The sequence below is a fragment of the Toxorhynchites rutilus genome, chromosome 3 (assembly GCF_029784135.1).
Source record: "Toxorhynchites rutilus septentrionalis strain SRP chromosome 3, ASM2978413v1, whole genome shotgun sequence".
NCBI classification, from domain to species: Eukaryota; Metazoa; Arthropoda; class Insecta; order Diptera; family Culicidae; genus Toxorhynchites; species Toxorhynchites rutilus.
The window spans coordinates 261,555,927-261,578,891 of NC_073746.1; the positions used below are offsets into that span (position 1 = coordinate 261,555,927).

At 38.9% G+C, this 22,965-nt stretch overlaps 1 protein-coding gene across 2 annotated transcripts in view; it reads left to right on the forward strand.

Annotated features, from left to right (window-relative positions):
• The first annotated feature begins 296 nt into the window (after nucleotides 1-296).
• The window catches only part of LOC129779904 (GTPase-activating Rap/Ran-GAP domain-like protein 3), a 310,243-nt gene continuing 287,574 nt past the window's right edge, over nucleotides 297-22,965 (forward strand). For both annotated transcript variants that reach the window (XM_055787678.1, XM_055787676.1), the window contains exon 1: nucleotides 297-1,219. Coding sequence is in view for 1 of the 2 variants with exons in the window: in XM_055787676.1 (XP_055643651.1) it covers nucleotides 1,194-1,219 (26 nt within the window). In the remaining variant the exon portion in view is untranslated. The remainder of the gene's footprint in view (nucleotides 1,220-22,965) is intronic.

The window sequence follows — 22,965 nt, forward strand, 5'->3', positions numbered from 1 at the left end:
ATTCGACAAAAGATAGCTTAACAGTTGGTAGTTCCTCTTAAGGTGCACAGAACAAATTTCGAGAAAACGGCTTTCACCTCATCCATTTCATATAATCACCCAGTGAGAACCTCTATCTCAATGCGATTACTCTAGCTGAGTTCCAGCTCAGTGTGTCCTCATTTTCACTGCTTCACTCTACTCGTCACAGTTTCCGGGGGTAACGCTGCGTTACGAAAGTGTCTGAAAATTTTCAACACACGGTGGCCTTTGCTCTTGGCACGAGAGCAGCAGTAAACAGTACGCGCGGGAAATGGATCAGGTCCAGAATTTCCCATCTCCCACTACAGGGTACCGGAGGGAGTTAGTGTGATTGTGTATATGGCATGAGACGGTCAAGTTTTGATACTTTCCCACGAAACACGTTGCTTGCTCTGTGTGTGCTGTTTGTGTTTTTATGGATCCTTTCCGAAATTAGGTTACGTATGAGAGCGGAAACCGCCAGATGTGCAGTGGACATTTTTCACGTAGGTCAGTGAAAGGGGGTGCATTGAATAAGTTATGTGAGTCCTCAGATAGTGAGAATAACTATGCCCTACAAGAAGCAGCAGCTGGGATGTGTTCTGTCAAGTGCTGTCGTTTGATTGATTCTGCTGTAGGAAAACATGAAACGGAAAAGATTGAGTGTTTTGAATTAATTTCATTTGCTTACATGATGTAACATAGATAGTAGTTGTGAGATGATGAAGAAGGCAGCATTCCCATGATCAAATCAGTAGAATTCCAAGTATTAAATAGTAGTGGAAAGTTTTAGAATGTATATTTTTTTGTGCCACGTTCAATGTTACACTTGAGAAGAGGAATTGCACATTCTTACATAGCGATTGCAAACAGTGGTGAGAAATTAAAAAAATCAACTGATTCAAATGCAAATCATGGAATCCATGTACCATTCAGGAAAATGTATAATGAGAAGTTGAGAATGATTGTATAGGGTTGTTGCTTAGAGCCGTGGTTTTGATAATGATATACAGTGCTACTCGATATAAATAATTACGTTAAAACAACTTCGAAGATGTTACATTAGTCAGTTGAAGAACTGCAAACTCATATCAATATATTTAGAAAAGGAAACCTGCTTATTTTGTGGCTGCTATAATTTTCACAAACTTCATCTTGGCGTTCCCTCTTCTCAGAAAGAACACCGTTGGAAAATGGATTCAACAACTACCGAACAAAGGTAAGTTTATTACGCTCTGAACTTGTATGGCTGCTCGATACGATGCGTGCTTACAATTTTGCGATATTTTTCCAAGCACAATTCTAGTGTTCAGTGGGGCTTGCTACGAAACCACTCGCGACACTCGCTCTAAGAACAGCCTAGAATACGGCCTCATCAGATGTATTTAAGAGCATTTCACTATAACAGAGCAATCTTAAATCGGAATTAAGTTTATGACGTATTATTTGTATATTTGAAGTTTAATTAAAGACCGTACTTGAAAAAAATTATCACCAAAATTAATTTTAAGTCGGATAATTTTGAAACTCTCAAGGAATAAATAAACACATATTAGCTATATTTATGAAAAGTTTCCTGATCGTTTTAGAAAACCTTCCTGTTTCCGGAGCTTGCCTTTCATAATCGTCCAGTATTTTAGTATTGGGCGAAGTTTTGGCGCGGTTGGCAGATTTGTTTCCTTAGATACAAAAACTTTGTACCACTCCATCAACGGTTTCACGTTATGGCATGGTGCCAGATTCAGGTAAAACATAGTGTCATCTTCGTAAGATCGTAGGAAGGGCAGCACGCGCTGTACGGCTTGCTGAATATGCCGCAACCACAGATCGTCTGCACATTAAGTGCTTCTTGGCAAATTTGTTGGCCTTCTTTTTTTGGAACTTTTCCAGAATAAAGGGTGTGTCACATCAAATTGCATCACGGAAAAAACGCTGTAGAAATTCGCCCAGTAGACCGATCCTTTTGAAAATTTTAGACAGTAAAATAAAAACTATTAAACAACTTTTGGCATTTTCTTTTTAATCATACTTCGAGCCCAAGCCCGTATGCTCGCACCTTCCTCTTTACCCCGTCCATAAGGTTCTGTACAACGTCAGGTTGTAGTTTTTTTTTGAACAGAAATCCATTTTCTCTTGAAGTCCGCCTCCGATTTGACAACTTTTGTGTTCTTCCGGAGGGCCTGCTTCATAATCGCCCAATATTTCTCTATTGGGCGAAGCTCCGGCGCGTTGGGCGGGTTCATTTCCTTTGGCACGAAGGTGACCCCGTTGGCTTCGTACCACTCCAACACGTCCTTTGAATAGTGGCACGAAGCGAGATCCGGCTAGAAGATGGTCGGGCCCTCGTGCTGCTTCAATAGTGGTAGTAAGCGCTTCTGTAGGCACTCCTTAAGGTAAACCTGCCCGTTTACCGTGCCGGTCATCACGAAGGGGGCGCTCCGCTTTCCGCAAGAGTAGATCGCTTGCCACACCATGTACTTTTTGGCAAACTTGGATAGTTTCTGCTTGCGAATCTCCTCCGGAACGCTGAATTTGTCCTCTGCGGAGAAGAACAACAGGCCCGGCAGCTGACGAAAGTCCACTTTGACGTAGGTTTCGTCGTCCATTACCAGGCAATGCGGCTTCGTCAGTATTTCGGTGTACAGCTTCCGGGCTCGCGTCTTCCCCACCATGTTTTGCCTTTCGTCGCGGTTAGGAGCCTTCTGAACCTTGTATGTACGCAGGCCCTCCCGCTGCTTGGTCCGCTGGACGAATGAACTTGACAAATTCAGCATATTGGCGACATCCCGGACCGAACAACTCGGATCACGTCTAAACTGCTTAACTACGCGCTTGTGATCTTTTTCACTGCCTTTCCATTTTTGCCGTTCTTCACCTTCCGGTCGATGGTTAGGTTCCCGAAGTATCGTTTTAGTACTCTGCTGACCGTGGATTGGACGATTCCCAGCATCTTACCGATGTCCCGATGTGACAACTCCGGATTCTCGAAATGAGTGTACAAGATTAATTCACGACGCTCTTTTTCGTTCGACGACATTTTTCCAAATTTACGATAAATTGACAGTGAAGCATGGCCAACGTGATCTATACACTCTTATCTGATTATAAAACCAAAGCTGAAGATATAATTCCTAAAAATTAAATTTCTACAGCGTTTTTTCCGTGATGCAATTTGATGTGACACACCCTTTATCCAGGCAGGACTTCCGACGAAAATCTTTCGGCCGGAAATCTGCTTGGCGTCCGTTTTAATGTACATCTCGTCGTCCATTTCGATGCATTTCGGTTGTACCAACCACTCGCGGTACAGCGCGAGTTCTGGCGGGATTTGGCCACCGTATTCTCTTCATCGGTTCGATTTGGCGCCTTCCTTACCTTGAAGACATTAGGTCCGGTCCGCTTTATTGTCTGCTAGACGAACCAGACGGAAGAATTGACCTTCTTGGCCACGTCCCGAATCGAAAGGTTCTGAATGCACTTGAAGTAATCCCTCACCTTACTTGCCTTGCCGGGCTCGGTTGTCTTCGCTTTTCTTCCGCTGTCAATTCGCCGCTAGGTCGTCTGGGTCTCCTTGAACGATTTTACCCCATGGAACACGGTCGAATGGTCGATTCACAACTGTTTCAGTATAAAATACAGAAAAAAACATTCAGCTAAGACGTAGGACTACATCAAGCAAGGGCTTTCAATCAATAATATATTTTTTTATTATATATATTTGTTCGATTTTTTTCGAACGGTTGCGTGAAGAAAATCTAATGGAAAATGAATTAGTCGACTTGTAGAATTTACAATTTTGGTGACTCTGAGAAGGATCTGTGGCGTTGTTATTGGCGTAGGTGTTGCTGGAACACAGTTCATTCGCTTCTATCGTCGAAAACGGACAGTTAGAAAAACTAAACCTAAATATGGAAGCGATCTGGCGTGGTGGTAACATCCATATCTCTCACGCAGAGATCACGAGTTCAATTCTCACTCCCGACATTCTTCCAAAAATGGAAGCAAAAGTGACGAACCAGCCGAAATGTGTTGAAAGCCACTATAATAGAGAAAAAACATAAATAAATAAATAAACCTAAATATTCTTCTCCCGACCTCGAGAAAGGTCAACTGGGCGTTCTCACCGCTTATTATTGCTGTTCCTGTTGAATCGTGAATGAAGTTTTGGTCCGTCCATCCCCTTGAGAATCGAACCCGAATCCCTTGCATGATATATGAGAGGCTAACCATTCGGCTACAGGGCTACGCTTCCAAAAAGAAACCCAAATAAATAATTCCCAAACTATACTATGGGACTCAAAATACGCAGCACTTCGACACCATTTTGAACCGAGAACCAATGCCCTTTTTGGACTAACTTTTTGGAATAACTCTTTAGTAAAAGTTTTGATGGCCTGATGTTTCGGTGCTTGTGACGCAATGTTTCGCTTCTCTTCAGGAATGAACAGCTATATCTTGCATTGTATCAAGCAAAATCGTTGTATGTGATATAAGCATTGAGAAGACTGTTGTCTGCTTGCTAGCTGATGCAAGATTGAGGATGACTAGAGGGAGGCTAATATTTCTATGGTGGGTTCGTAGTCTATTTTTGTTATTTTCCTTGGAAAGAATAATATGCACGGTGGATACCTACGATTGTTTTCGCAGTGGTATTGATCAAATTGTTCAAATTGTATTTCGCTGCTACTGTACTGCCCAAATATGCATGGTTGACACAAGCGCCAACATGATCAAAATCCACTTTTTTACTGATTCACAATCTTTACGATGCCAAATATTCACCAAACATAAAAACATGGTATGTTTGTCCCAAAATATTTGGGAGTTATTGAAAAAATAAAACCATTTTGACGTAACAGCCAGTTGTACGCTATGGTGCATCATCGTTATGCGCCTGGTCGTGGTAATGATAGATTGTATCACTGAAGTTACAAACGATAAAGAAGATGTACTATCTATTAAAAGTTATTGGGTGCAATAACAAATTCAAACCTGCTTTCCATATCCGAATGATCTCAGGAAGGAAGCACAACATACATCGTGTGGTACTCCCGTCACGAGTACTTCCCTTTCCCGTCACTAAGTGGTGTTGGTAGTTATGTCAACCATGAATATTTGGGTAGTATAGTCGCCCTTTTTGGTCGATTAAATTTGGGGAGTACAACAATTTGAGGATTAAAACGCGGGTAGTACTTGACATTTTGCAATTATTCAATTATTTGTTTAAACAAAACATAATTTTCTTCGTTGTGTTAGATGTGTAGAAATATTTCTAATAAATTGATGCAAACATCTTGCGTTATAAACGTTCGTAATCATTCATGATTTCTTACATAGGGGTAGTGGGGGCAAAGTGGTCACCTGCTTGTTTGGTAGTATAACTATTGACTATTGACACCGTATTGATAGTCATCTTATGTTCGAAGAATTTCATGACTTTTGAGTCACCCTGTACTTAAGTGGAGCTGCCAAAATATAAATAAAAACATAAATCGCTCTCTCGGTAGACATTCAACCGTAGTTTTGTGCGTTTCGAATTTAAGGAATTTCTAGTGAAATTTAGTTTATTGACCTGATATTTTCGACAAATCAACAGTTTGGACGATGAACAGTTATTATGTTCAATTTCTGCGATTATTTCGCATTTCGTTGTGTGGGGGGAAAAGTGGTCAGTGGAGAATTACTACTGACAATGTTCTGTTTTCAAAAACTGATATACCTTATCACCTTCTGCTCCTAAAGGGGTTACTTTTGTGGTTTTGACCCAGGAAAAATATGCCACCCCAACCAACACCAAGCCTCATTATGAAAAACGTTATGTGTTTCCTACTACGTTTTTGTACATATTAGAAAATTTCAATTACGACGCTAGGTAAATAGGCTTAGCTCATTTCATACATGTACCTACTATTTCAATAATGATTTAGACAACTTTGGCCAAGAAAACACGCATAAATTATCCCTTCTAGCGTGATATGTGCGAGTGACCACTTTACCTCCTCATTAAAAAAAAAGTTCGATTTTTCAACTTTTTTTTATAATAATGAAAAATGTACTTTTTTAAAATTTTCACAACAAAAACCGCTTACTATCTTGAACTACAAAAAGCTGAGCTACAATTTTCTCCGAAGAACGGAAATTTTAGTGGTATGTAGACACAGGAAATGGGCTATCTAGTTTTAGATTTTCGTTTTACACCCCTTATCTTCCTGGTATACGAAGTCCTGTGTCAAACATAGCAAAATCACTAGAAACTGGATTAAAGTTACCATGGCCAGACGAAAAGTTAATTGCCAATCCCCTAGCTCGGTCGGACCTGAACGAGTTAACAAATAAGCTAATTTTTCAGGTTGTATTGAATTGACTTTATTTACTTTTAGGGGCCCGACAAGAAACCTAATCTTTTTCAATAGAATTTTATCCTATTTCTCATCCAAGCAAGTGTGAATGGAAACCGTGTGAATATTTTGTCGCTATAATATAGGGGTTATACGGGTATTACGGACAGTGGGAGTAATATAGACCTGCGGTTGATTCGTATAGTTACATTTGGAATTTCAAATTTATGTTAGTGATAGCCCCTAGAGCCCCTTCTACATGTTATTCCATAATTATTTGAACCACCAACCACGAATACAGATCAAAAATGGAAAAGAGAAAAAACATAAAATCATAAATTATTCCGCGTGTAGATGAAAATTTTGCGGCTTTACTATCAAGCATTTTGAGTAGCTTAATTTCTAAATTAATTTCACTGGTGGTTATAATCCGGTATGTTAAATCACAACAAAGCAATATTAGGTATGTACAGAAAAGTAAATTCATTTATGAGTGGAAAATTTAAATGGAAATTCAATGCATGATGGAAAGTGATTCAATTCTTTTTTCTCTCTCTTTCTCTGTCTGTTCTATTTCAGTTGCTGGACAGACAAACGATGAGAGAGAGCGAGATTATTCCTCTCGCGAGCTATAAACCTCTACGCGTCGTATATTACAAACCTGTCCGTATCCCCCCACAAGGGGTAGTGGGGGCAAATTGGTAATGGGGGGCAAAGTGGTCACCTGCTTGTTTGGTAGTATAACTATTGACTATAGATGTCATATTGATAGTCACCTTATGTGTGAAGAATTTAATGACTTTTGAGACACCCTGTACTTCAGTAAAGCTGTCGCATGTCAAAATATAAATAAAACCAGAAATTGCTCTTTCGATAGTCATTAGGCCGTAGTTCTGTGCACATGGTATCTGAGGAATTTCTCGTGAAATTTAGTTTATTCAATCTGATGTATTGGACAAATCATCAGTTTGGACGACTGTTCACATATTCTGGGAGAGGTGAATAGATATTCTGTTTAGTCTCAGCGATTAATTAGCATAGAAATTACTTCGATGCTTGGGGGCAAAGTGGTCATAGGTGAATAACAACTTACAATGTTCTGTTTACTAAAACAGATATACCACATTATATTCTGCTCTTGGAGAGGATCCTTTTGTGGCTTTGACCCTGGATAAATATGCCACTCCAATCAAACCAAAACTCATTATGCGGAACGTTATGTGTTTCTTATTACGTTTTTGTATGCATGAGAAAATTTCAATTGAGACTTTAGGTGAATAGGCCAACATAATTTTATACATGTACATACTATATCAAATATGATTTGAACAAATTTGGACGAAAAAAAACGCATAAATCTATCCCATTTAGCTTGGTATGGACGAGTTACCACTTTGCCCCCATTAGATGACCACTTCACCTCCAAGCAAAAAAATGTTCGATTTTTCAGCTTTTTGTTAATGATGAAAAGTGTACCATTTTGAATTTTCATAGTAAAAGTCGTTTGTTATCTTGAACAACAATGAGTTGAACTATAATATTCTTTAAGAAACGGAAATTGAAGTGGTATGTGGACGCTGGGAATGAGCATTTTCCTTAGGGTGACCACTAAGCTCCCACTTCCCCTACTCGTATCGAAAAAAATGTTTTACTTTTCGGTCTGTTTTAATTTCAGTAAAACCATTGAAAAACACTTTTTTGTAAAATATTTGACCGATTAATTTGAAAAACAGTGTAATGAATCGCAAGAAACTGTATTTAAATTTTGATAAACATGAGTTTAAAAATATAATTTAAGTTATTCTTAACATGTCCGTTTTCCTCCCGCCTCCCCTACTGTTTGTTTTATTATTGTTCAATATCTTTATTGTTCTCGCAAGGTCCATCATTTCAGCTCATGGGTGTATTTTTGTACCAAACAATAAATTTTTTAAGACCACAAAGCTATCAAATTTATTGTCTTATTTGTCGGATATTGGTTTGTGAGAAAACTAGTAACTCCATTCTACAAAAATAACTTCTTCATTTGCTCACTTTACGGACCAGCAGAGACTTCCACTAACATCCTTTTTCCAATATCCTAAACGTGTCATAAAAACTTGTATACACATGTAAATCTTACATTCAAGTAAATGGAATTTGAGGGGATATCTTATGGGCAAACGTTATAAAATGAACCGAAATGCGAACAAAATAAGACCACAAAATTAGCTCGCAATGATTCGAGCACCCTCGAGCAGTGTGGAATAAATTACATAATTGCATTTCAAGCGGTCTGTCTGTGCTCACATTTATGCTAATGTATATTATCTCCACTAATTACTCATAAGTAGCGTCGACACAGCTCTAGTACGAATGGTACGGTTTCACCTGACATTGATAAATCCCACATTATCATTATGACGAGACGGGCATGTTTTTGACGAATGTGAGAGATTGCACCTTCACACTCGAGTAATTGTTTTCACACTGAATGTAATATATACCGAGTGACGAACAGCTGCAGACGGCATAAAACCGACGATAATGAAAACGTTATCGTTTTCCGGAAATCGACAGCCCATCGGAAGAAGCACATTAATGGTTGCTTGTTTATCGGGGCGTGAATATAGAGTGGAGGGATTGTCTATCAATGTGGGTAAACATAGAAATAAAAAAATGAATGGAATTATCCTTTGCGGGAATATTTAGGTAATACAGAAGTAACCTACTTTCGGGTTCCGTGAAACGAACAAAAAGCGACGACAGGAATTGCTATGTATTATTGTAACCCTTCGCCGCATAATTCTCGAAGTATGTCAATATATGAAACGGGCCTCCCACAAAGGGAAGCCTTTGCTGGATAAGTATCACTTGACACACACATGAGAAGGACAATATCAAGATTTCGAGTTTGACGGAGAGCATGTTCTGCACAAAGGCACTCTGCTCCACTTGGCTTGGTAAGGAGTAGATGTATGGAATATTAAAGAGGTACCAAGAGCTTGGAGAGGAGACTAAAGAGCGCTAGTAAGCAATAATTACATTCAGTCACAAATTTGGACTTTTTTGAAGCAGGTTCCAAAAGACAGATTAGTTTTGGTGGGAAACAGCAAATGTCGGAGAACATGGATTTTTTTTAGATTGTGCTTTTTCATCTTTAGTTATTTCACCAGTTGTTACAGGACAGATATCATATGATAATTTACACAGCAGTGAATATTTTGAACGATGTGTGATGTGTGTGATTTCCATCATGTTCTCCATAAGCACAGAATAATATCTGTTAATGGTTTGAATTACAAATGTTTAAAATTTTGCTGTATTTTAGAATTTTCGAACGCATAAATTTTGAGTTTTGTTTATCAATCGAATCGAAAATTCTCTAAAATTTCTTTCAAGTGCGCTATACATTATGATACACTAATCCGTAAATGGTTTAAATGAATGACCATGCATTTGTTCTACCCATTTGTATGTCTACCTCCCCTGCTGTCAATAAGGTTCTACCTATGCATCGGAGACTTACATTATTCATATACCACTGCGAATCAAATGCAGCGTTCGTTCTACGGGCAATGTGGAGAGAGGAAATATTGCAATGTGAGCTCCGCTAGTTAGACAATCATCTCATCTAAAGATCTCATGTTGATAAAACAATTATCAAATGTAATATCTTACTGCGATCATTGTATCATTTTATCAGTAAGAATTCGAAACATATGCCTAATGAATCAGATGGCTGTCTATAAACAGATATTCTATCCTGCCATTGAATACGTACGTACTCGTTCGAATGTGCAGAATGAAATTCCAATGTGTTCAAAATAAAATCCTTAAAATCATCCTGAACTTACTCGCCTGGACGAGAACAACAGAGGTTGTTGCCCTAGACGTAAAGTTTGAAAATGTCATATAAAAAATTTGAGAGAGGTGCTTATCTTCCATGCATGAGATCGTACGGAACTTGTTTATAGTAGATAAAAGTTTCAAGTTGAGTAGGTTAAGTTGGTATTTTTATATTGATAATTTAAAAACTCAGATGTTTATCATTTAAAAAAACAATTCAGTGAAACAATACCTTACCCTATTATGCAAATTTACAACTAACAATTGCGTTGCCAAAAATAGATTCAAGTGGTTAAGAAGCGTGCAATAATGGTGCTGGGGGAATACTACGTTCGCTATGAGTACTGCATTACTACATTCGAACATATTATCAGTTTTCGCGAGTGAATTGCTCTTGCGAAGACAATATTGAATTTAATCCATGTTCAACTGTTTCTATCTAACCATTCGTCGACCACTTTTAAGTTCACCAAAACTTTCTACAAAAAAGTAATTTAAAATGTTTCGATGCACTCTAAAGTAATATCTGATATAGTAAAAAGCGAATTGAATTTCATAACTTTTTGTAACGAAAGAGCTTGTGTGAATTCAGGAGTGTGTTTGAAGTTTTCGTGAATTTCAGCATTGTTTCCGGATTAAAAGTGGCGGCGAAGCGCAAGGCATGTCAAGAAGTTTTTTTTTCAGTGGTGAGAACAGCGTTCTTCTGTGGAAAAATGAACCTAAAAATTTGTTCCGCAACGGTTGCTGTCGCCGCTGCTGCCGCCATCTTACTGTTGATTCCGTTCAGATTTTCTTGTTCACTCTAGACCAGTGCTGAAAATATTCACGTTCACGACATTCAAATTCGGCGAATTTCTGCCTTCCTTGTATTGATAACCTACTGCTCAAGCGAGAGTCGATAAATATGAAACAACACTGTCAATGAACCCCAGTGGAATGAACATCAACATCAGCTTGCCATGAAGTTCATTTTTCATTTGCACCTTCTTTTTCGTCATGGTATTCGTAAGATCGAAAATGAAGATCATTGCGTGTTAGTGAAAATCAAAACATAAAATTCAACGTCACCAATTGAGAGTAAAATCGATTAATGGTAAAGGATGGCAATTTATCACACAAAATTCTTGTTTTTGGCGAGTTCGGCAATGGAAAGTATAGAATAACTCTTGCTACGTTTTATGAATCTACTCACGATTGCCCGGAAATGGCATACACCACCATTTATATGTGCAATGGGTGACACGTTTTCAATAAAAATTCACTGCAAGCGATGAAGATCAACTTAACGTTCGTGATAATCATCTGAAATTATTGACAGTAATGGACGTGCCTGAATGCAAGCTTTTCGAAATTCGTGCATGCTGTTTTCGATCAATATACCAGACAAAGCGTATGCATCTCGACTCTTGTGTTATACTCATTATGACAGATATGGTGTTGAGTTTCAACAGAAGAGAATTCATCCAATACTGGGAAAAATCTAATTTCTTCATTCGTGAATAAATTTTGATAATTTGTGGCACTGCTCTAGACAGCTAGCAATCAACACTACATGTTAGAGTTGAGAGTTAATTTGTCAATATACTATTCAAATTGGCTTTTTATAGTCTTGTGAATCGTTCGTGCCCCAAGTGCGAGAATTCATTCGTTGACCCTTGTCATTGCTACCAAATATTTGTACTAGAGAACTAATTCTTAAATTGTTATAATGTTTATTCTCGCTGACAGTAATTTGTAGTAGGTTGTGTCTTTGCCTTTACCCTTATATTTTTTTCACGAAGAAACCTCGCTCCGGAATGTAAATCGAACCCGAAGCTCCCATCACGAGAGGTTCTACGTCCTTATTTAGCCTCCTCTCAACTCTAGCTGCAATTCAATTGCGTTGCACATTATCAGAAGAATCTAAAAATTCATTGTAATAATTAATGCAGACGATTTTCCTCATTCTTTTCAAATTTTCCCCTTTTGGATGTTCCACTTTACCTTTTATGATCACCAAGTTTTTTTTCAATCAAAAGGTTGAACACGAAAAAAAAGACTGGATAAACAAAGGATGCTGCTATAATTTTATTTTATGAGTTAAATTGATCACAATTTCATTGAATTACGCGAAAAAATAAATGGGTGGGGTCTGAGACACGACCACATTGTTAGTGTAGGATTACGAAATTATTGAATTCGTTTGTTTTTCATTTTGAATTTAATTTCAGAATGAAGCGAAACGAGAGAATAACTTTTTAGTATTTTTTTAGTGTTTTGAAAGAAGCCAATGGTAGTTAATGGATTGTCCCATCGTATTTCGCACGTTTCGCACAAGAGCAAGGCTGTTTCGGGACAAGAATTGTATATCTCGTTCGATCGGCAGAGTCATTTGGAACACGGCAAAATGGAAAAAAGGGTCAATTTGGCCGAAAAAGTGCCTTGTGTCAAGCAATTTGTTGCTGTTGACTGAGAACATACTTACGTACCTTTTTTTTCGTGAACCTATTGACAATTTATCAAAAGGGGTGTAGCATGAGGTTGATTGCTTTTTCTGGATCGACAAGCTATCAAAATTCAAATTTGATCAAACATTGATATAACGACTATGGCGTCACTGCAGTTCTCAAGGAGTGAAACATGGCTAAGGACGATTGAGCTTGGTTTAGGATAACAGAGCAGGGCAATAAACAATATTCATGTTTGTGGAGGCGATCTAGCGTAGTGGTAACATCCATACCTCTCACGCTAAGGATCATGTGTTCAATTCTCACTTCCGACATTCTTCCAAAAATGGAAGAAGCAGTGTCGAATCAAAAAAGTGTGGAAAGTCACTATGATACAGATAAAAAAATATTCACGTGTATTTTATCGATACATGAGGTAAATTTCTATCGATTTTCTGCGTTTTCCTTAAATTCCTTTTTGGTTTCTAGCTGATACGAGGATTCTATTCCAGCTTTATTATTAGCACACATAGTTTTTCTTGTTGTTTCTCGTTAATGCGTGTTAGTATCACTGACTTCGTGTAGCACCATTTGTAAACTGACCAGACGTCCCGCATTTCAACAAAATGTCCCGCGTAAGATTACGTTCAGCGAAATGCCCCGAATTTTGCAAAATTAACGAAATTGTCCCGCGATATCAATATATTTTTGATTTTCTTAAATGGATGAACCTCAAAAAAAAACCTTTAATTTGGCAGACTGTTCAAGAGCGCTTCTAATGCATCCAAAGATTAATACGTTGAGCTGGTTTCATCGCACCGATAGTGGGCTTTTTGTTTAGAGAGTGTCAACTGGAAGCGACAGCAACAAAATTGGAAAATGATTTTTATAAAAGTCCCCTATTGATCCGCAGGGACCAACGTGAGCCAGACGAAGAGTTCATCTTTGTTCCCCTAGCTCGGTCAGGGCTTAACGTTTTAAATAAGCCGGAAGAATTAGTGTATACTCGACAGGAAGAGGCTGTGTTGTTTGATGAAGTATCGTAAATGAAGCGCTACGCGGTCTTACGGAAGTTGGCCGGAACCTCAACCATGGCCGATGCATAGATGTATGTCGGCGTGTTCTTTTACCTTTTCATGGCTCTGGTGGTCGACTGTCTCTCCATTTTGGCCATTCGCCCAAAAGTTTTCTATCGGTCGCAGCTGGGGAATGTTGGGAAGGTTGGCGGTCTTCGCGACTATGTTTATCTCCAGCCGATCCATCCTCCAGTGACCTTTGACATAATGGGTTGCTCCTAAGTTCGGCATAAAGACCACATCACCTTCGCAACTCCCAGCAAGCACTTCGTACTATATATCTCCCCGTTCACTCGAAAGAAGAGTGGCTTGGACATTCCCTTCACGCCTGTCAGAGAAGGTCCTTCTTCGAGAACTTGATGTAGATGATACATTCGACATCATCGCTTACCTGAGGAACGTAAAGAACCCGGTCCCCTGCCATTCGTTGAACTCTAGTACCAAGTACGTCTCGTCTTTCATTATGAGCACGGATAGAAGTTTTTCACCAGTGAAAAAGAAGTTTTTCACTTCTTTCGCCGGAAAGAAGTTTTTCACATGATTCACCTCAAGCACCTCAAGCCACTCCTCCTGGGTGATTGCCTGCTGCTTAGATAAGGCCGGTCTCGTCTGACGTTTCCGCAAAAAAAATGTCCATTTTGGCTAGATTCTCCTTCACCATTTGGCCGGTTGCTTCGATTTCCCGGCTTAAGGAGCGGCAGGGAGATGATGTTGTAAATACCAGATCGGCTATATCTGGCGGACACAAAGTGCCTCAGGATGTCCAACTCCTTCACTGTAGGGTGGAGCTTGCAGTATGAAAAACTCATCAAGTTGCTTGACAGTGCTGCATCTGCGAATCAACAGCCTTGAATCATTTTTGTTGTAGGCCTTATAAACGTAAGATTTAAGGAAAATTTGTTCCATTAAATTATCTTCCATCGCCATCGGAAATTGGTCTATTTTTTTGAATGCATACGCTAACACTAAAGTCGATGAAAAATGAATTGGAATTTTCGAGCATTCCATTCGGTAATTTGAAGAAAATTGTAGAATTTGAATCGTGCTTGTCAGCCGTAAATGCTCTGATTGAGCGAATGATTTTCAGGCGTAAACAAAATCCAAACCACCGAAAAATCACAACTGAGTGCCGATACTTAGAAAAGAAATAATACAAATCAGTTTAGACTCGCTAAACTAGGGTTTATATTAACATAACGTATATACATAACGTTTTGTTTTTTGTGTCCCGCGTTAGATCTCCGACCATCTGGTCACTTTAACCATTTTGGAAATAATAACGAATTTTCAGGTTGGAATAAACACACAAAAACAACAAATATGTATTCTGTGTAATCGAATAGGACAATTTTTCATAGGCAATCACATACACATACTCTTTACAGATACACAGGTCGAAGGTTGTGCAGGGCACTGATCATTCAACAAGAGCCAAAGGTTGTACCGCTCATGACAACTCTACACAAGCTGAAGATTGTACCGCCCAGTAACCATTCTACCCTGGATTCCTCAAGTCAAGAGAGATGCACCACAATTGATATGAGGTACAGACTAGGGGGGCGTCGCTGATTAATGATCAGTTGCACCCAATAGGAAGTATCCCGTGTCGGTCACACATGCAGAGCACTGGAGACTGCAACATCCTAATTATGAGAATCTTTGTAATACTAACCTCGAGCCAACCGCGAGTAATCGATTACATATTACTAACATAGTCGTAAGAGAAAAATTGTCAAAATATTATTTATAACTCCTGGCCCGTCAGGCTAGCGCCATATGCGCCTTAATAAAATATATATTTTGAAAAAAAAAATCATAAGTGGTGAAAAAATCTTGAACGAAAATTGTTTCTTATAATGAGTTTATATTAAAAAAATAGGGTACGGAAAATCAACTAAAATACTTGTTTTAAGTAATCAAATAACAGAAAGTATAAAATTTTAATTAAATTTCAACATTTTGAAACTGCATTCAGGGTTTCTCATCTGATTAAGAATAGTTCGGGTCCCAAACTGTCCTCGCCAGACGTTGACACTGTACATTTGTCATCGCGGATGAATTACGTATTTCGGGAACATGACGTGCTTGGTAAAAAAGACTTGACTTCTTACGACTTGACGGCATCTATTATCAAATTCCAAATACCATCTTAATTTGTCACTTTTTTTATGCATTTCGTTGATTTTTCGTTAAAGAAATTTGCTCTGTGGATACGTGTATTCGGGAGCTTGCCACTGCAGTGGTTTTGAATGATTCTTTGAGTTCTTCTTCTTCTTCAATGGCACTAACGTTCCTAGAGGAACTTCGCCTTCTCAACGTAGTATTACTTGCGTCATTTTTATTAGTACTTAGTTGAGATTTCTATGCCAAATATCACGCCTTGAATGTGTTCTGAGTGGCAAGCTCTAGAATACGCGTGATCACAGTGCAAGTCGGAGGAAATTTCTTTGACGAAAAATTCCCCCGACCAGAACGCGAATCGAACCCGAACACCCGGTATGTTAGTTATGACGCTAACCACTCGGCCAAGGGAGCACCATTCTTTGAGTTACTGTCTTGAATGATTATTTCGTTTTTCTCCTTATACGTGCGAAGAATTTGCCTATAATTCCACTTCATAGGTCCCACAAAAGCCACACCTAGGAGAGGTGAAATGTGTAAATATTCGCAATATTTGTTAAGATATTACTAATAGTAACTTTCTCCGTTTTTGACCCAATCTCACCCCCATGACCCATTCTCACCCCTATCGACGGTACGTCCTCCGATTTTCGCATTGCGTGGTTTCTTTTTTGCATGGTACGTATCCCCCGTTCAAAACGGGAATCGGGTGTAAACAGAAGATGCGAAAAGGCATATTTTATATGCTTTCCCTAAATCCAATCACAACCATATTCAATTACCGCTGAGGGGAGATAATAAAGGGTGTGTCACATCAAATTGCATCACGGAAAAAACGCTGTAGAAATTCGCCCAGTAGACCGATCCTTTTGAAAATTTTAGACAGTAAAATAAAAACTATTAAGCAACTTTTGGCATTTTCTTTTTATTCATACTTCGAGCCCAAGCCCGTATGCTCGCACCTTCCTCTTTACCCCGTTCATAAGGTTCTGTACAACGTCAGGTTGTAGTTTTTTTTTAACAGAAATCCATTTTCTCTTGAAGTCCGTCTCCGATTTGACAAATTTTGGGTTCTTCCGGAGGGCCTGCTTCATAATCGCCCAATATTTCTCTATTGGGCGAAGCTCCGGCGCGTTGGGCGGGTTCATTTCCTTTGGCACGAAGGTGACCACGTTGGCTTCATACCACTCCAACACGTCCTTTGAATAGTGGCACGAAGCGAGATCCGGCCAGAAGATGGTCGGGCCCTCGTGCTGCTTCAATAGTGGTAGTAAGCGCTTCTGTAGGCATTCCTTAAGGTAAACCTGCCCGTTTACCGTGCCGGTCATCACGAAGGGGGCGCTCCGCTTTCCGCAAGAGCAGATCGCTTGCCACACCATGTACTTTTTGGCAAACTTGGATAGTTTCTGCTTGCGAATCTCCTCCGGAACGCTGAATTTGTCCTCTGCGGAGAAGAACAACAGGCCCGGCAACTGACGAAAGTCCGCTTTGACGTAGGTTTCGTCGTCCATTGCCAGGCAATGCGGCTTCGTCAACATTTCGGTGTACAGCTTCCGGGCTCGCGTCTTCCCCACCATGTTTTGCCTTTCGTCGCGGTTAGGAGCCTTCTGAACCTTGTATGTACGCAGGCCCTCCCGCTGCTTGGTCTGCTGGACGAATGAACTTGACAAATTCAGCTTATTGGCGACATCCCGGACCGAACTTCTCGGATCACGTCTAAACTGCTTAACTACGCGCTTGTGATCTTTTTCACTGACGGAGCATCCATTTTTGCCGTTCTTCACCTTCCGGTCGATGGTTAGGTTCTCGAAGTATCGTTTTAGTACTCTGCTGACCGTGGATTGGACGATTCCCTGCATCTTACCGATGTCCCGATGTGACAACTCCGGATTCTCGAAATGAGTGTACAGGATTAATTCACGACGCTCTTTTTCATTCGACGACATTTTTCCAAATTTACGAAAAATTGACAGTGAAGCATGACCAACGTGATCTATACACTCTTATCTGATTATAAGCGAAAGCTGAAGATATAATACCTAAAAATTAAACTTCTACAGCGTTTTTTCCGTGATGCAATTTGATGTGACACACCCTTTATTCCGTCGTCACAAAGAAACCGGAAAGATTTTCGGCTGTTATCCGTCTAATACCAGTTTCATGCAGCAGTCGGAAGACTGAAGTAATTAGGGGTAGTGGGGGCAAATTGGTCATGGGGGGCAAAGTGGTCACCTGCTTGTTTGGTAGTATAACTATTGACTATAGATGCCGTATTGATAGTCACCTTATGTTTGAAGAATTTAATGACTTTTGAGTCACCCTCTACTTCAGTAGATGCGACAGGCATGCCAAAATACAAACAAAAACAGAAATTACTCACTTGATAGCCGTTCAGCCGTAGTTCTGTGCGCATGGTATCTAAGGAATTCCTCGTGAAATTTAGTTTATTCAATCTGATATATTGGACAAATCATCAGTTTGAACGTCTGTTCACATATTCTAGGAGAGGTGAACAGATATTTTGCTTAATCTCAGCGATTAATTAGCATAGAAATTATTTTGATGTTTGGGGGCAAAGTGGTCATAGGTGAATAACAATATACAATGTTCTGTTTACTAAAGCTGATATACCTCATCACATTCTGCTCTTGAAGATGATTCTTTTGTGGCTTTGAGCCTGGATAAATATGCCACTCCAACTAAACCAAACCTCATTATGCGGAACGTTATGTGATTCTTACTACGTTTTTGTATGCAAGAGAAAATTCAAATTGAAACTTTAGGTGAATAGGCCAAGCTTATTTATTACATGTACCTACTATATCAAATATGATTTGAACAAATTTGGACTGAAAAAACGCATAAATCTATCCCATTCAGCTTGATATGTGCAGGTGACCACTTTGCTCCCATTAGGTGACCACTTTACCTCCAAGCAAAAAAAAAGTTCGATTTTTCACCTTTTTTTTTCTTTCTTATGATGAAAAGTGTACTATTTTGAATTTTTATAGTAAAAGCCGTTTGCTATCTTGAAGAACAATGAGTTGAACTATAATATTCTTCGTGAAACGGGAATTGAAGCGGTATGTGGGCGCTGGAAATGGGTATATTCCTTAGGGTGACCACTTTGCCCCCACTTCCCCTACACAACAGCAAAGGGAACGAATAGATACGCTGAAAGTTTGAGATTGAATTAGCGGAAACCTAATTCAGCTCACGTAGCACGAGTTTTCAAAGCTTGAAAATTTGGTCTCCCAGTGGGAGTGTTTCTTTAAATTTCACTGTGCATCGAATTTGCTTGTTAGAATGAAGGTCAGTGAGATAAACGACAAATACGTATCATCCAGCGCTGGGATGTGGTTCCGACCTAGAAAAATCGGTAAAATGAAACCGGATTTTTTTCATTAAAACACATACAATAATGTTCTAGGATGGCTCAAGATACGAGGGTCGTTTGAAATATCCATGTTAAAAAAAGTGCTTAGTTGTTTGGGGCAAATCTTGAGATAATTGTTTGACATAGTCTCCTTTTAGGTTTATATACTTTTTCCAACGCTGGTCTAGTTTTTTGGTTCCTTCCGAATAATAGGATTAGTTCAAGTCTGAAAGAAGCCATTCGTTTCTGCAATCACCTTCTCGTTTGAATAAAATTTCCCGTCAGCCATTTCTACAAAAAGTAGTCCGAGGGAGCCATGTCTGGAATAAGGGAATAAGAAAGGGAAATGTGAGTTGGAGCCCCATTTCCATTAATTTTACGATCACAACTGCAGAGACATAAGCTGGTGCGTTGCCGTGATGAAAAAAAATTACTCAACTTCCTCGCAGATTGTAGTTCGTAGGTACAAAATTCACCATTTTGTTGTGAATTCCAGTGGCATATGCATACATCTGGTAGAGCAATCTCACGCCTAGTTAACTGGCTGCTGTCCCGATCCTCTCCGATTTTTTTTCAATAGAATGCCATCCATCTAGCACTACACTCTGTCCAACTTCTATCAGACCACCCTAATTCTATCTCGTTGCAACACAAGCAGTTTGAATTTCAACAAGATACATTCATACATTGTTGAATGCTTAGAATAAAGTATATTTAACGTTAAAGTTGTTGTTTGTTTATTTATTGTGCTTAAATATGATAATTTCAGCTGTCCAGTTTCTATAAGACTATTTCAAAATTCATAAGTATTATCAATGAAAAATTCAAAACGATCTGATTTACATGTCGATAATTGGCAACCTTGTCATTTCGGCTAATCACTATCTACCAAATGCTGCTGAACGAATTTCTCGATATTTTTCTATGTTTCCGAAATTGCGACCTTGAACTCTTCAATCGTGGTGTACCGTTTTCTCTCAGTGTAGATTCTACGTACAAGGATCCACCTAAGATTTTCAACAGGATTCAAATCTGGAGAGTGAGCCGACCAGTCCAAAAAATTAAGTTTTTGGTCCTTAATCCATTGCTTAGTTTCCTTGCTGATATGAATAGTAGCATTGTTTTGCTAGTATGTGAATTTTTTGTGACGATATCCACGAAAAAATGGTAGGATAGAGGATTCCAGAAAGTGTATGTAATCCTTGAATGATATCAAAGCTGTCCTGAGATTTCCGGTTGCATAGAATCCCGCCCAAACCATGCACGAGCCTCCACCAAAATTCATGGTTGAAAGATACTATTCCTTCTTCCGTAAATCACGCCAGTACCCGTTTTTTCGTCAGTGAAGATAACCTATACATTGAAGAACTTTTCGTCCTAGTATATAGTAAAATGTATTTTTTTGGAAACATTCTTTGCTACAACATACCATGTCCCCCTGTCGGTTCATGTTAGCTTTGGCAAAACTCAGACGTCTTCCTATGTGAGATGATGTAAGATAAGGAGCTTTAACCTTTTAAACCCCCTTTATGTGAGGAATTTGATGAATTTGACTTGACGAATTGTCACCCGAGTAACATTTAAATTGGAATATTGCTTTATTTGCATGAGCGATTTTGAGGTATTCGAATCTGTTCTAGCTATTTCCCGCTTATCCCGTTCAGAGAGCTTCGATTTACGTGGAGCTCTCTCCTTCTTACCGTACCCTTGAAGATTCGTCAAATAATTGAGCATAGGGGGTCTTCGTAGCCACTTGGTTACGCGTTCGCTTACTAAGCGATCGATCGTGAGTTCAAACTCAGGGCCCTCAATTGACCATCTTTGTGTTGTTATAGAATAATTACGTCCATGCAACCATCATCAGCGATGGAGAACGATCCACGGTCGAAATAAGATCGATTCAGCCATACAACTGCTCTGCTCTGCAAGAAACATCAGGATGCTGTTCTATAAATAACCCAACAATGATCAATATCAACTGTCTCCGCTGTCCGGTCTGCTGAACAATGGAAGAACAGATAGAATACCCTTACGCCTAAATGGCTACTACAGTGTAATTTACCATAATGTAATAGAACAGAAAAACCTAAACGCCTAAATGGCTACTACTACTACTGTGTAATTTACAATTTATAAAAACATGAACATATGTACATGTACACGATAAAAAAAACCGGCTCTGTTACAAATAAAATGCTAATGAGCCTATGAAATAAATAAATGGGATAAAAAAAATAATTGAGCACTACTTGATGAAATCATCAAATCCGACGAGAAATTTCTCTGATATCAACATTTTCTTGGTGAAATGCATCGATTTGTCTTTCTTTTCTCTCCGAGAGCACTTTTCCCTTCGGCATTTTCCAGATTTATTGATCAAAACAACTAAAACAACGGACAAATGTAACTGGTCTTTTAGAAACTTGACACTTGGAAAATACAAAACCTTTGGTTTACGCTCAGTGCTTGTACACACACATATGAAAATCATGCAGTGTATGGTAGTCACCAATACCTACACACTAGAATATAAATTGAAGCATTGTTTGTTTATAATGGCACAAAGCAGCCTTATAGAATATAGGTCTTATAGAAGTTGAACAGAGTGTATATGTAGGGAATAAGAGTTTAGTTTTATCCGTTTTAATATCATACTCAATTAGGTTAATACGTGTTTATTTTTCATAGAGAATAAAATAATATAGGAATCAAATTATCCGTCTTTATTATTATGAAAATATCGACATACGGCTGTAAAAGCCTGCAAAATAAGGTATTTCTAGGGAACTTATATAGTTAAGAGGACTTGAAAATGCCTGGCACCTTTCCGTTTTGGCCAGCTAAAAAGAAATACGTCAAATTTGGGTTGACCAAATTTCGATCGTTCCACCTCTTACGTTGTCAGGTATTATGGTTTAATACATGAGTGACCGTCGAGTCACTATCATCCATCTTGCTATTCTACTGAACCTAAATTTGGAGGAGACACAAAGTGGCATAATCTGTCAGTACAGTTTATTGACCATGGAATTTAATGATCTATATTTACTGACGGGGGTCTCCAGAATTGTTCCAGTCTTTCTCTTTGGAATTTCATGTGTCCCTAAGAGACGACTGAAAGCGCTTAAGATGTTGAACATAAAGAATTGATCGGAATCTAAAAGTCGATAATCGAATCGAGATGCGAATCTGCACGATTGTCCCTCAATTCCTTGGTCAGGACTAAGAAGACCGAGCATTGGCATTCTGCAAAAGAATTATAATGTATAACTTTGATTCTTTACATTTCACCCATCTCTGAGGGAAATTATGGATTCCTTTTTGATAATTTTTTTTTCGTTTTGACGAAAACCTTTCACCGACCCATTTTTCGACATCCTTACATTCGTGCTGCTCTGTAAATGCATGTCTAATTGGAGCAAAAGGGGCCAGTTCTTGAGAACACGGTGAGTGTAATAACGTTTCCTAGTATGAGATTTTGTTGTGCCTTTCATGTTATTCCGTAATATCACTTTACCGTGTCGGCGTGCCCATTTAACGTTTAACAATTCAACACGGTTCTCAATCCACTCTATGAGGATTTTTTTTATCCCTTTTGTTTATTTTAGGCTCATTAGCATCTTAGCTGTAACAGAGCCGAATTTCAATCGTGTACATGTCACATGTTTATCATATCTATAATTAGCACATTACACAGTTGCTATGTTTTCGGCGTTAGAGTATTCCCTTCTATACCATTGCATATGGTACACATTTACACAGTTGCCATATAGGCGTAAGAGTTTTCGTTCTGTTGTTCC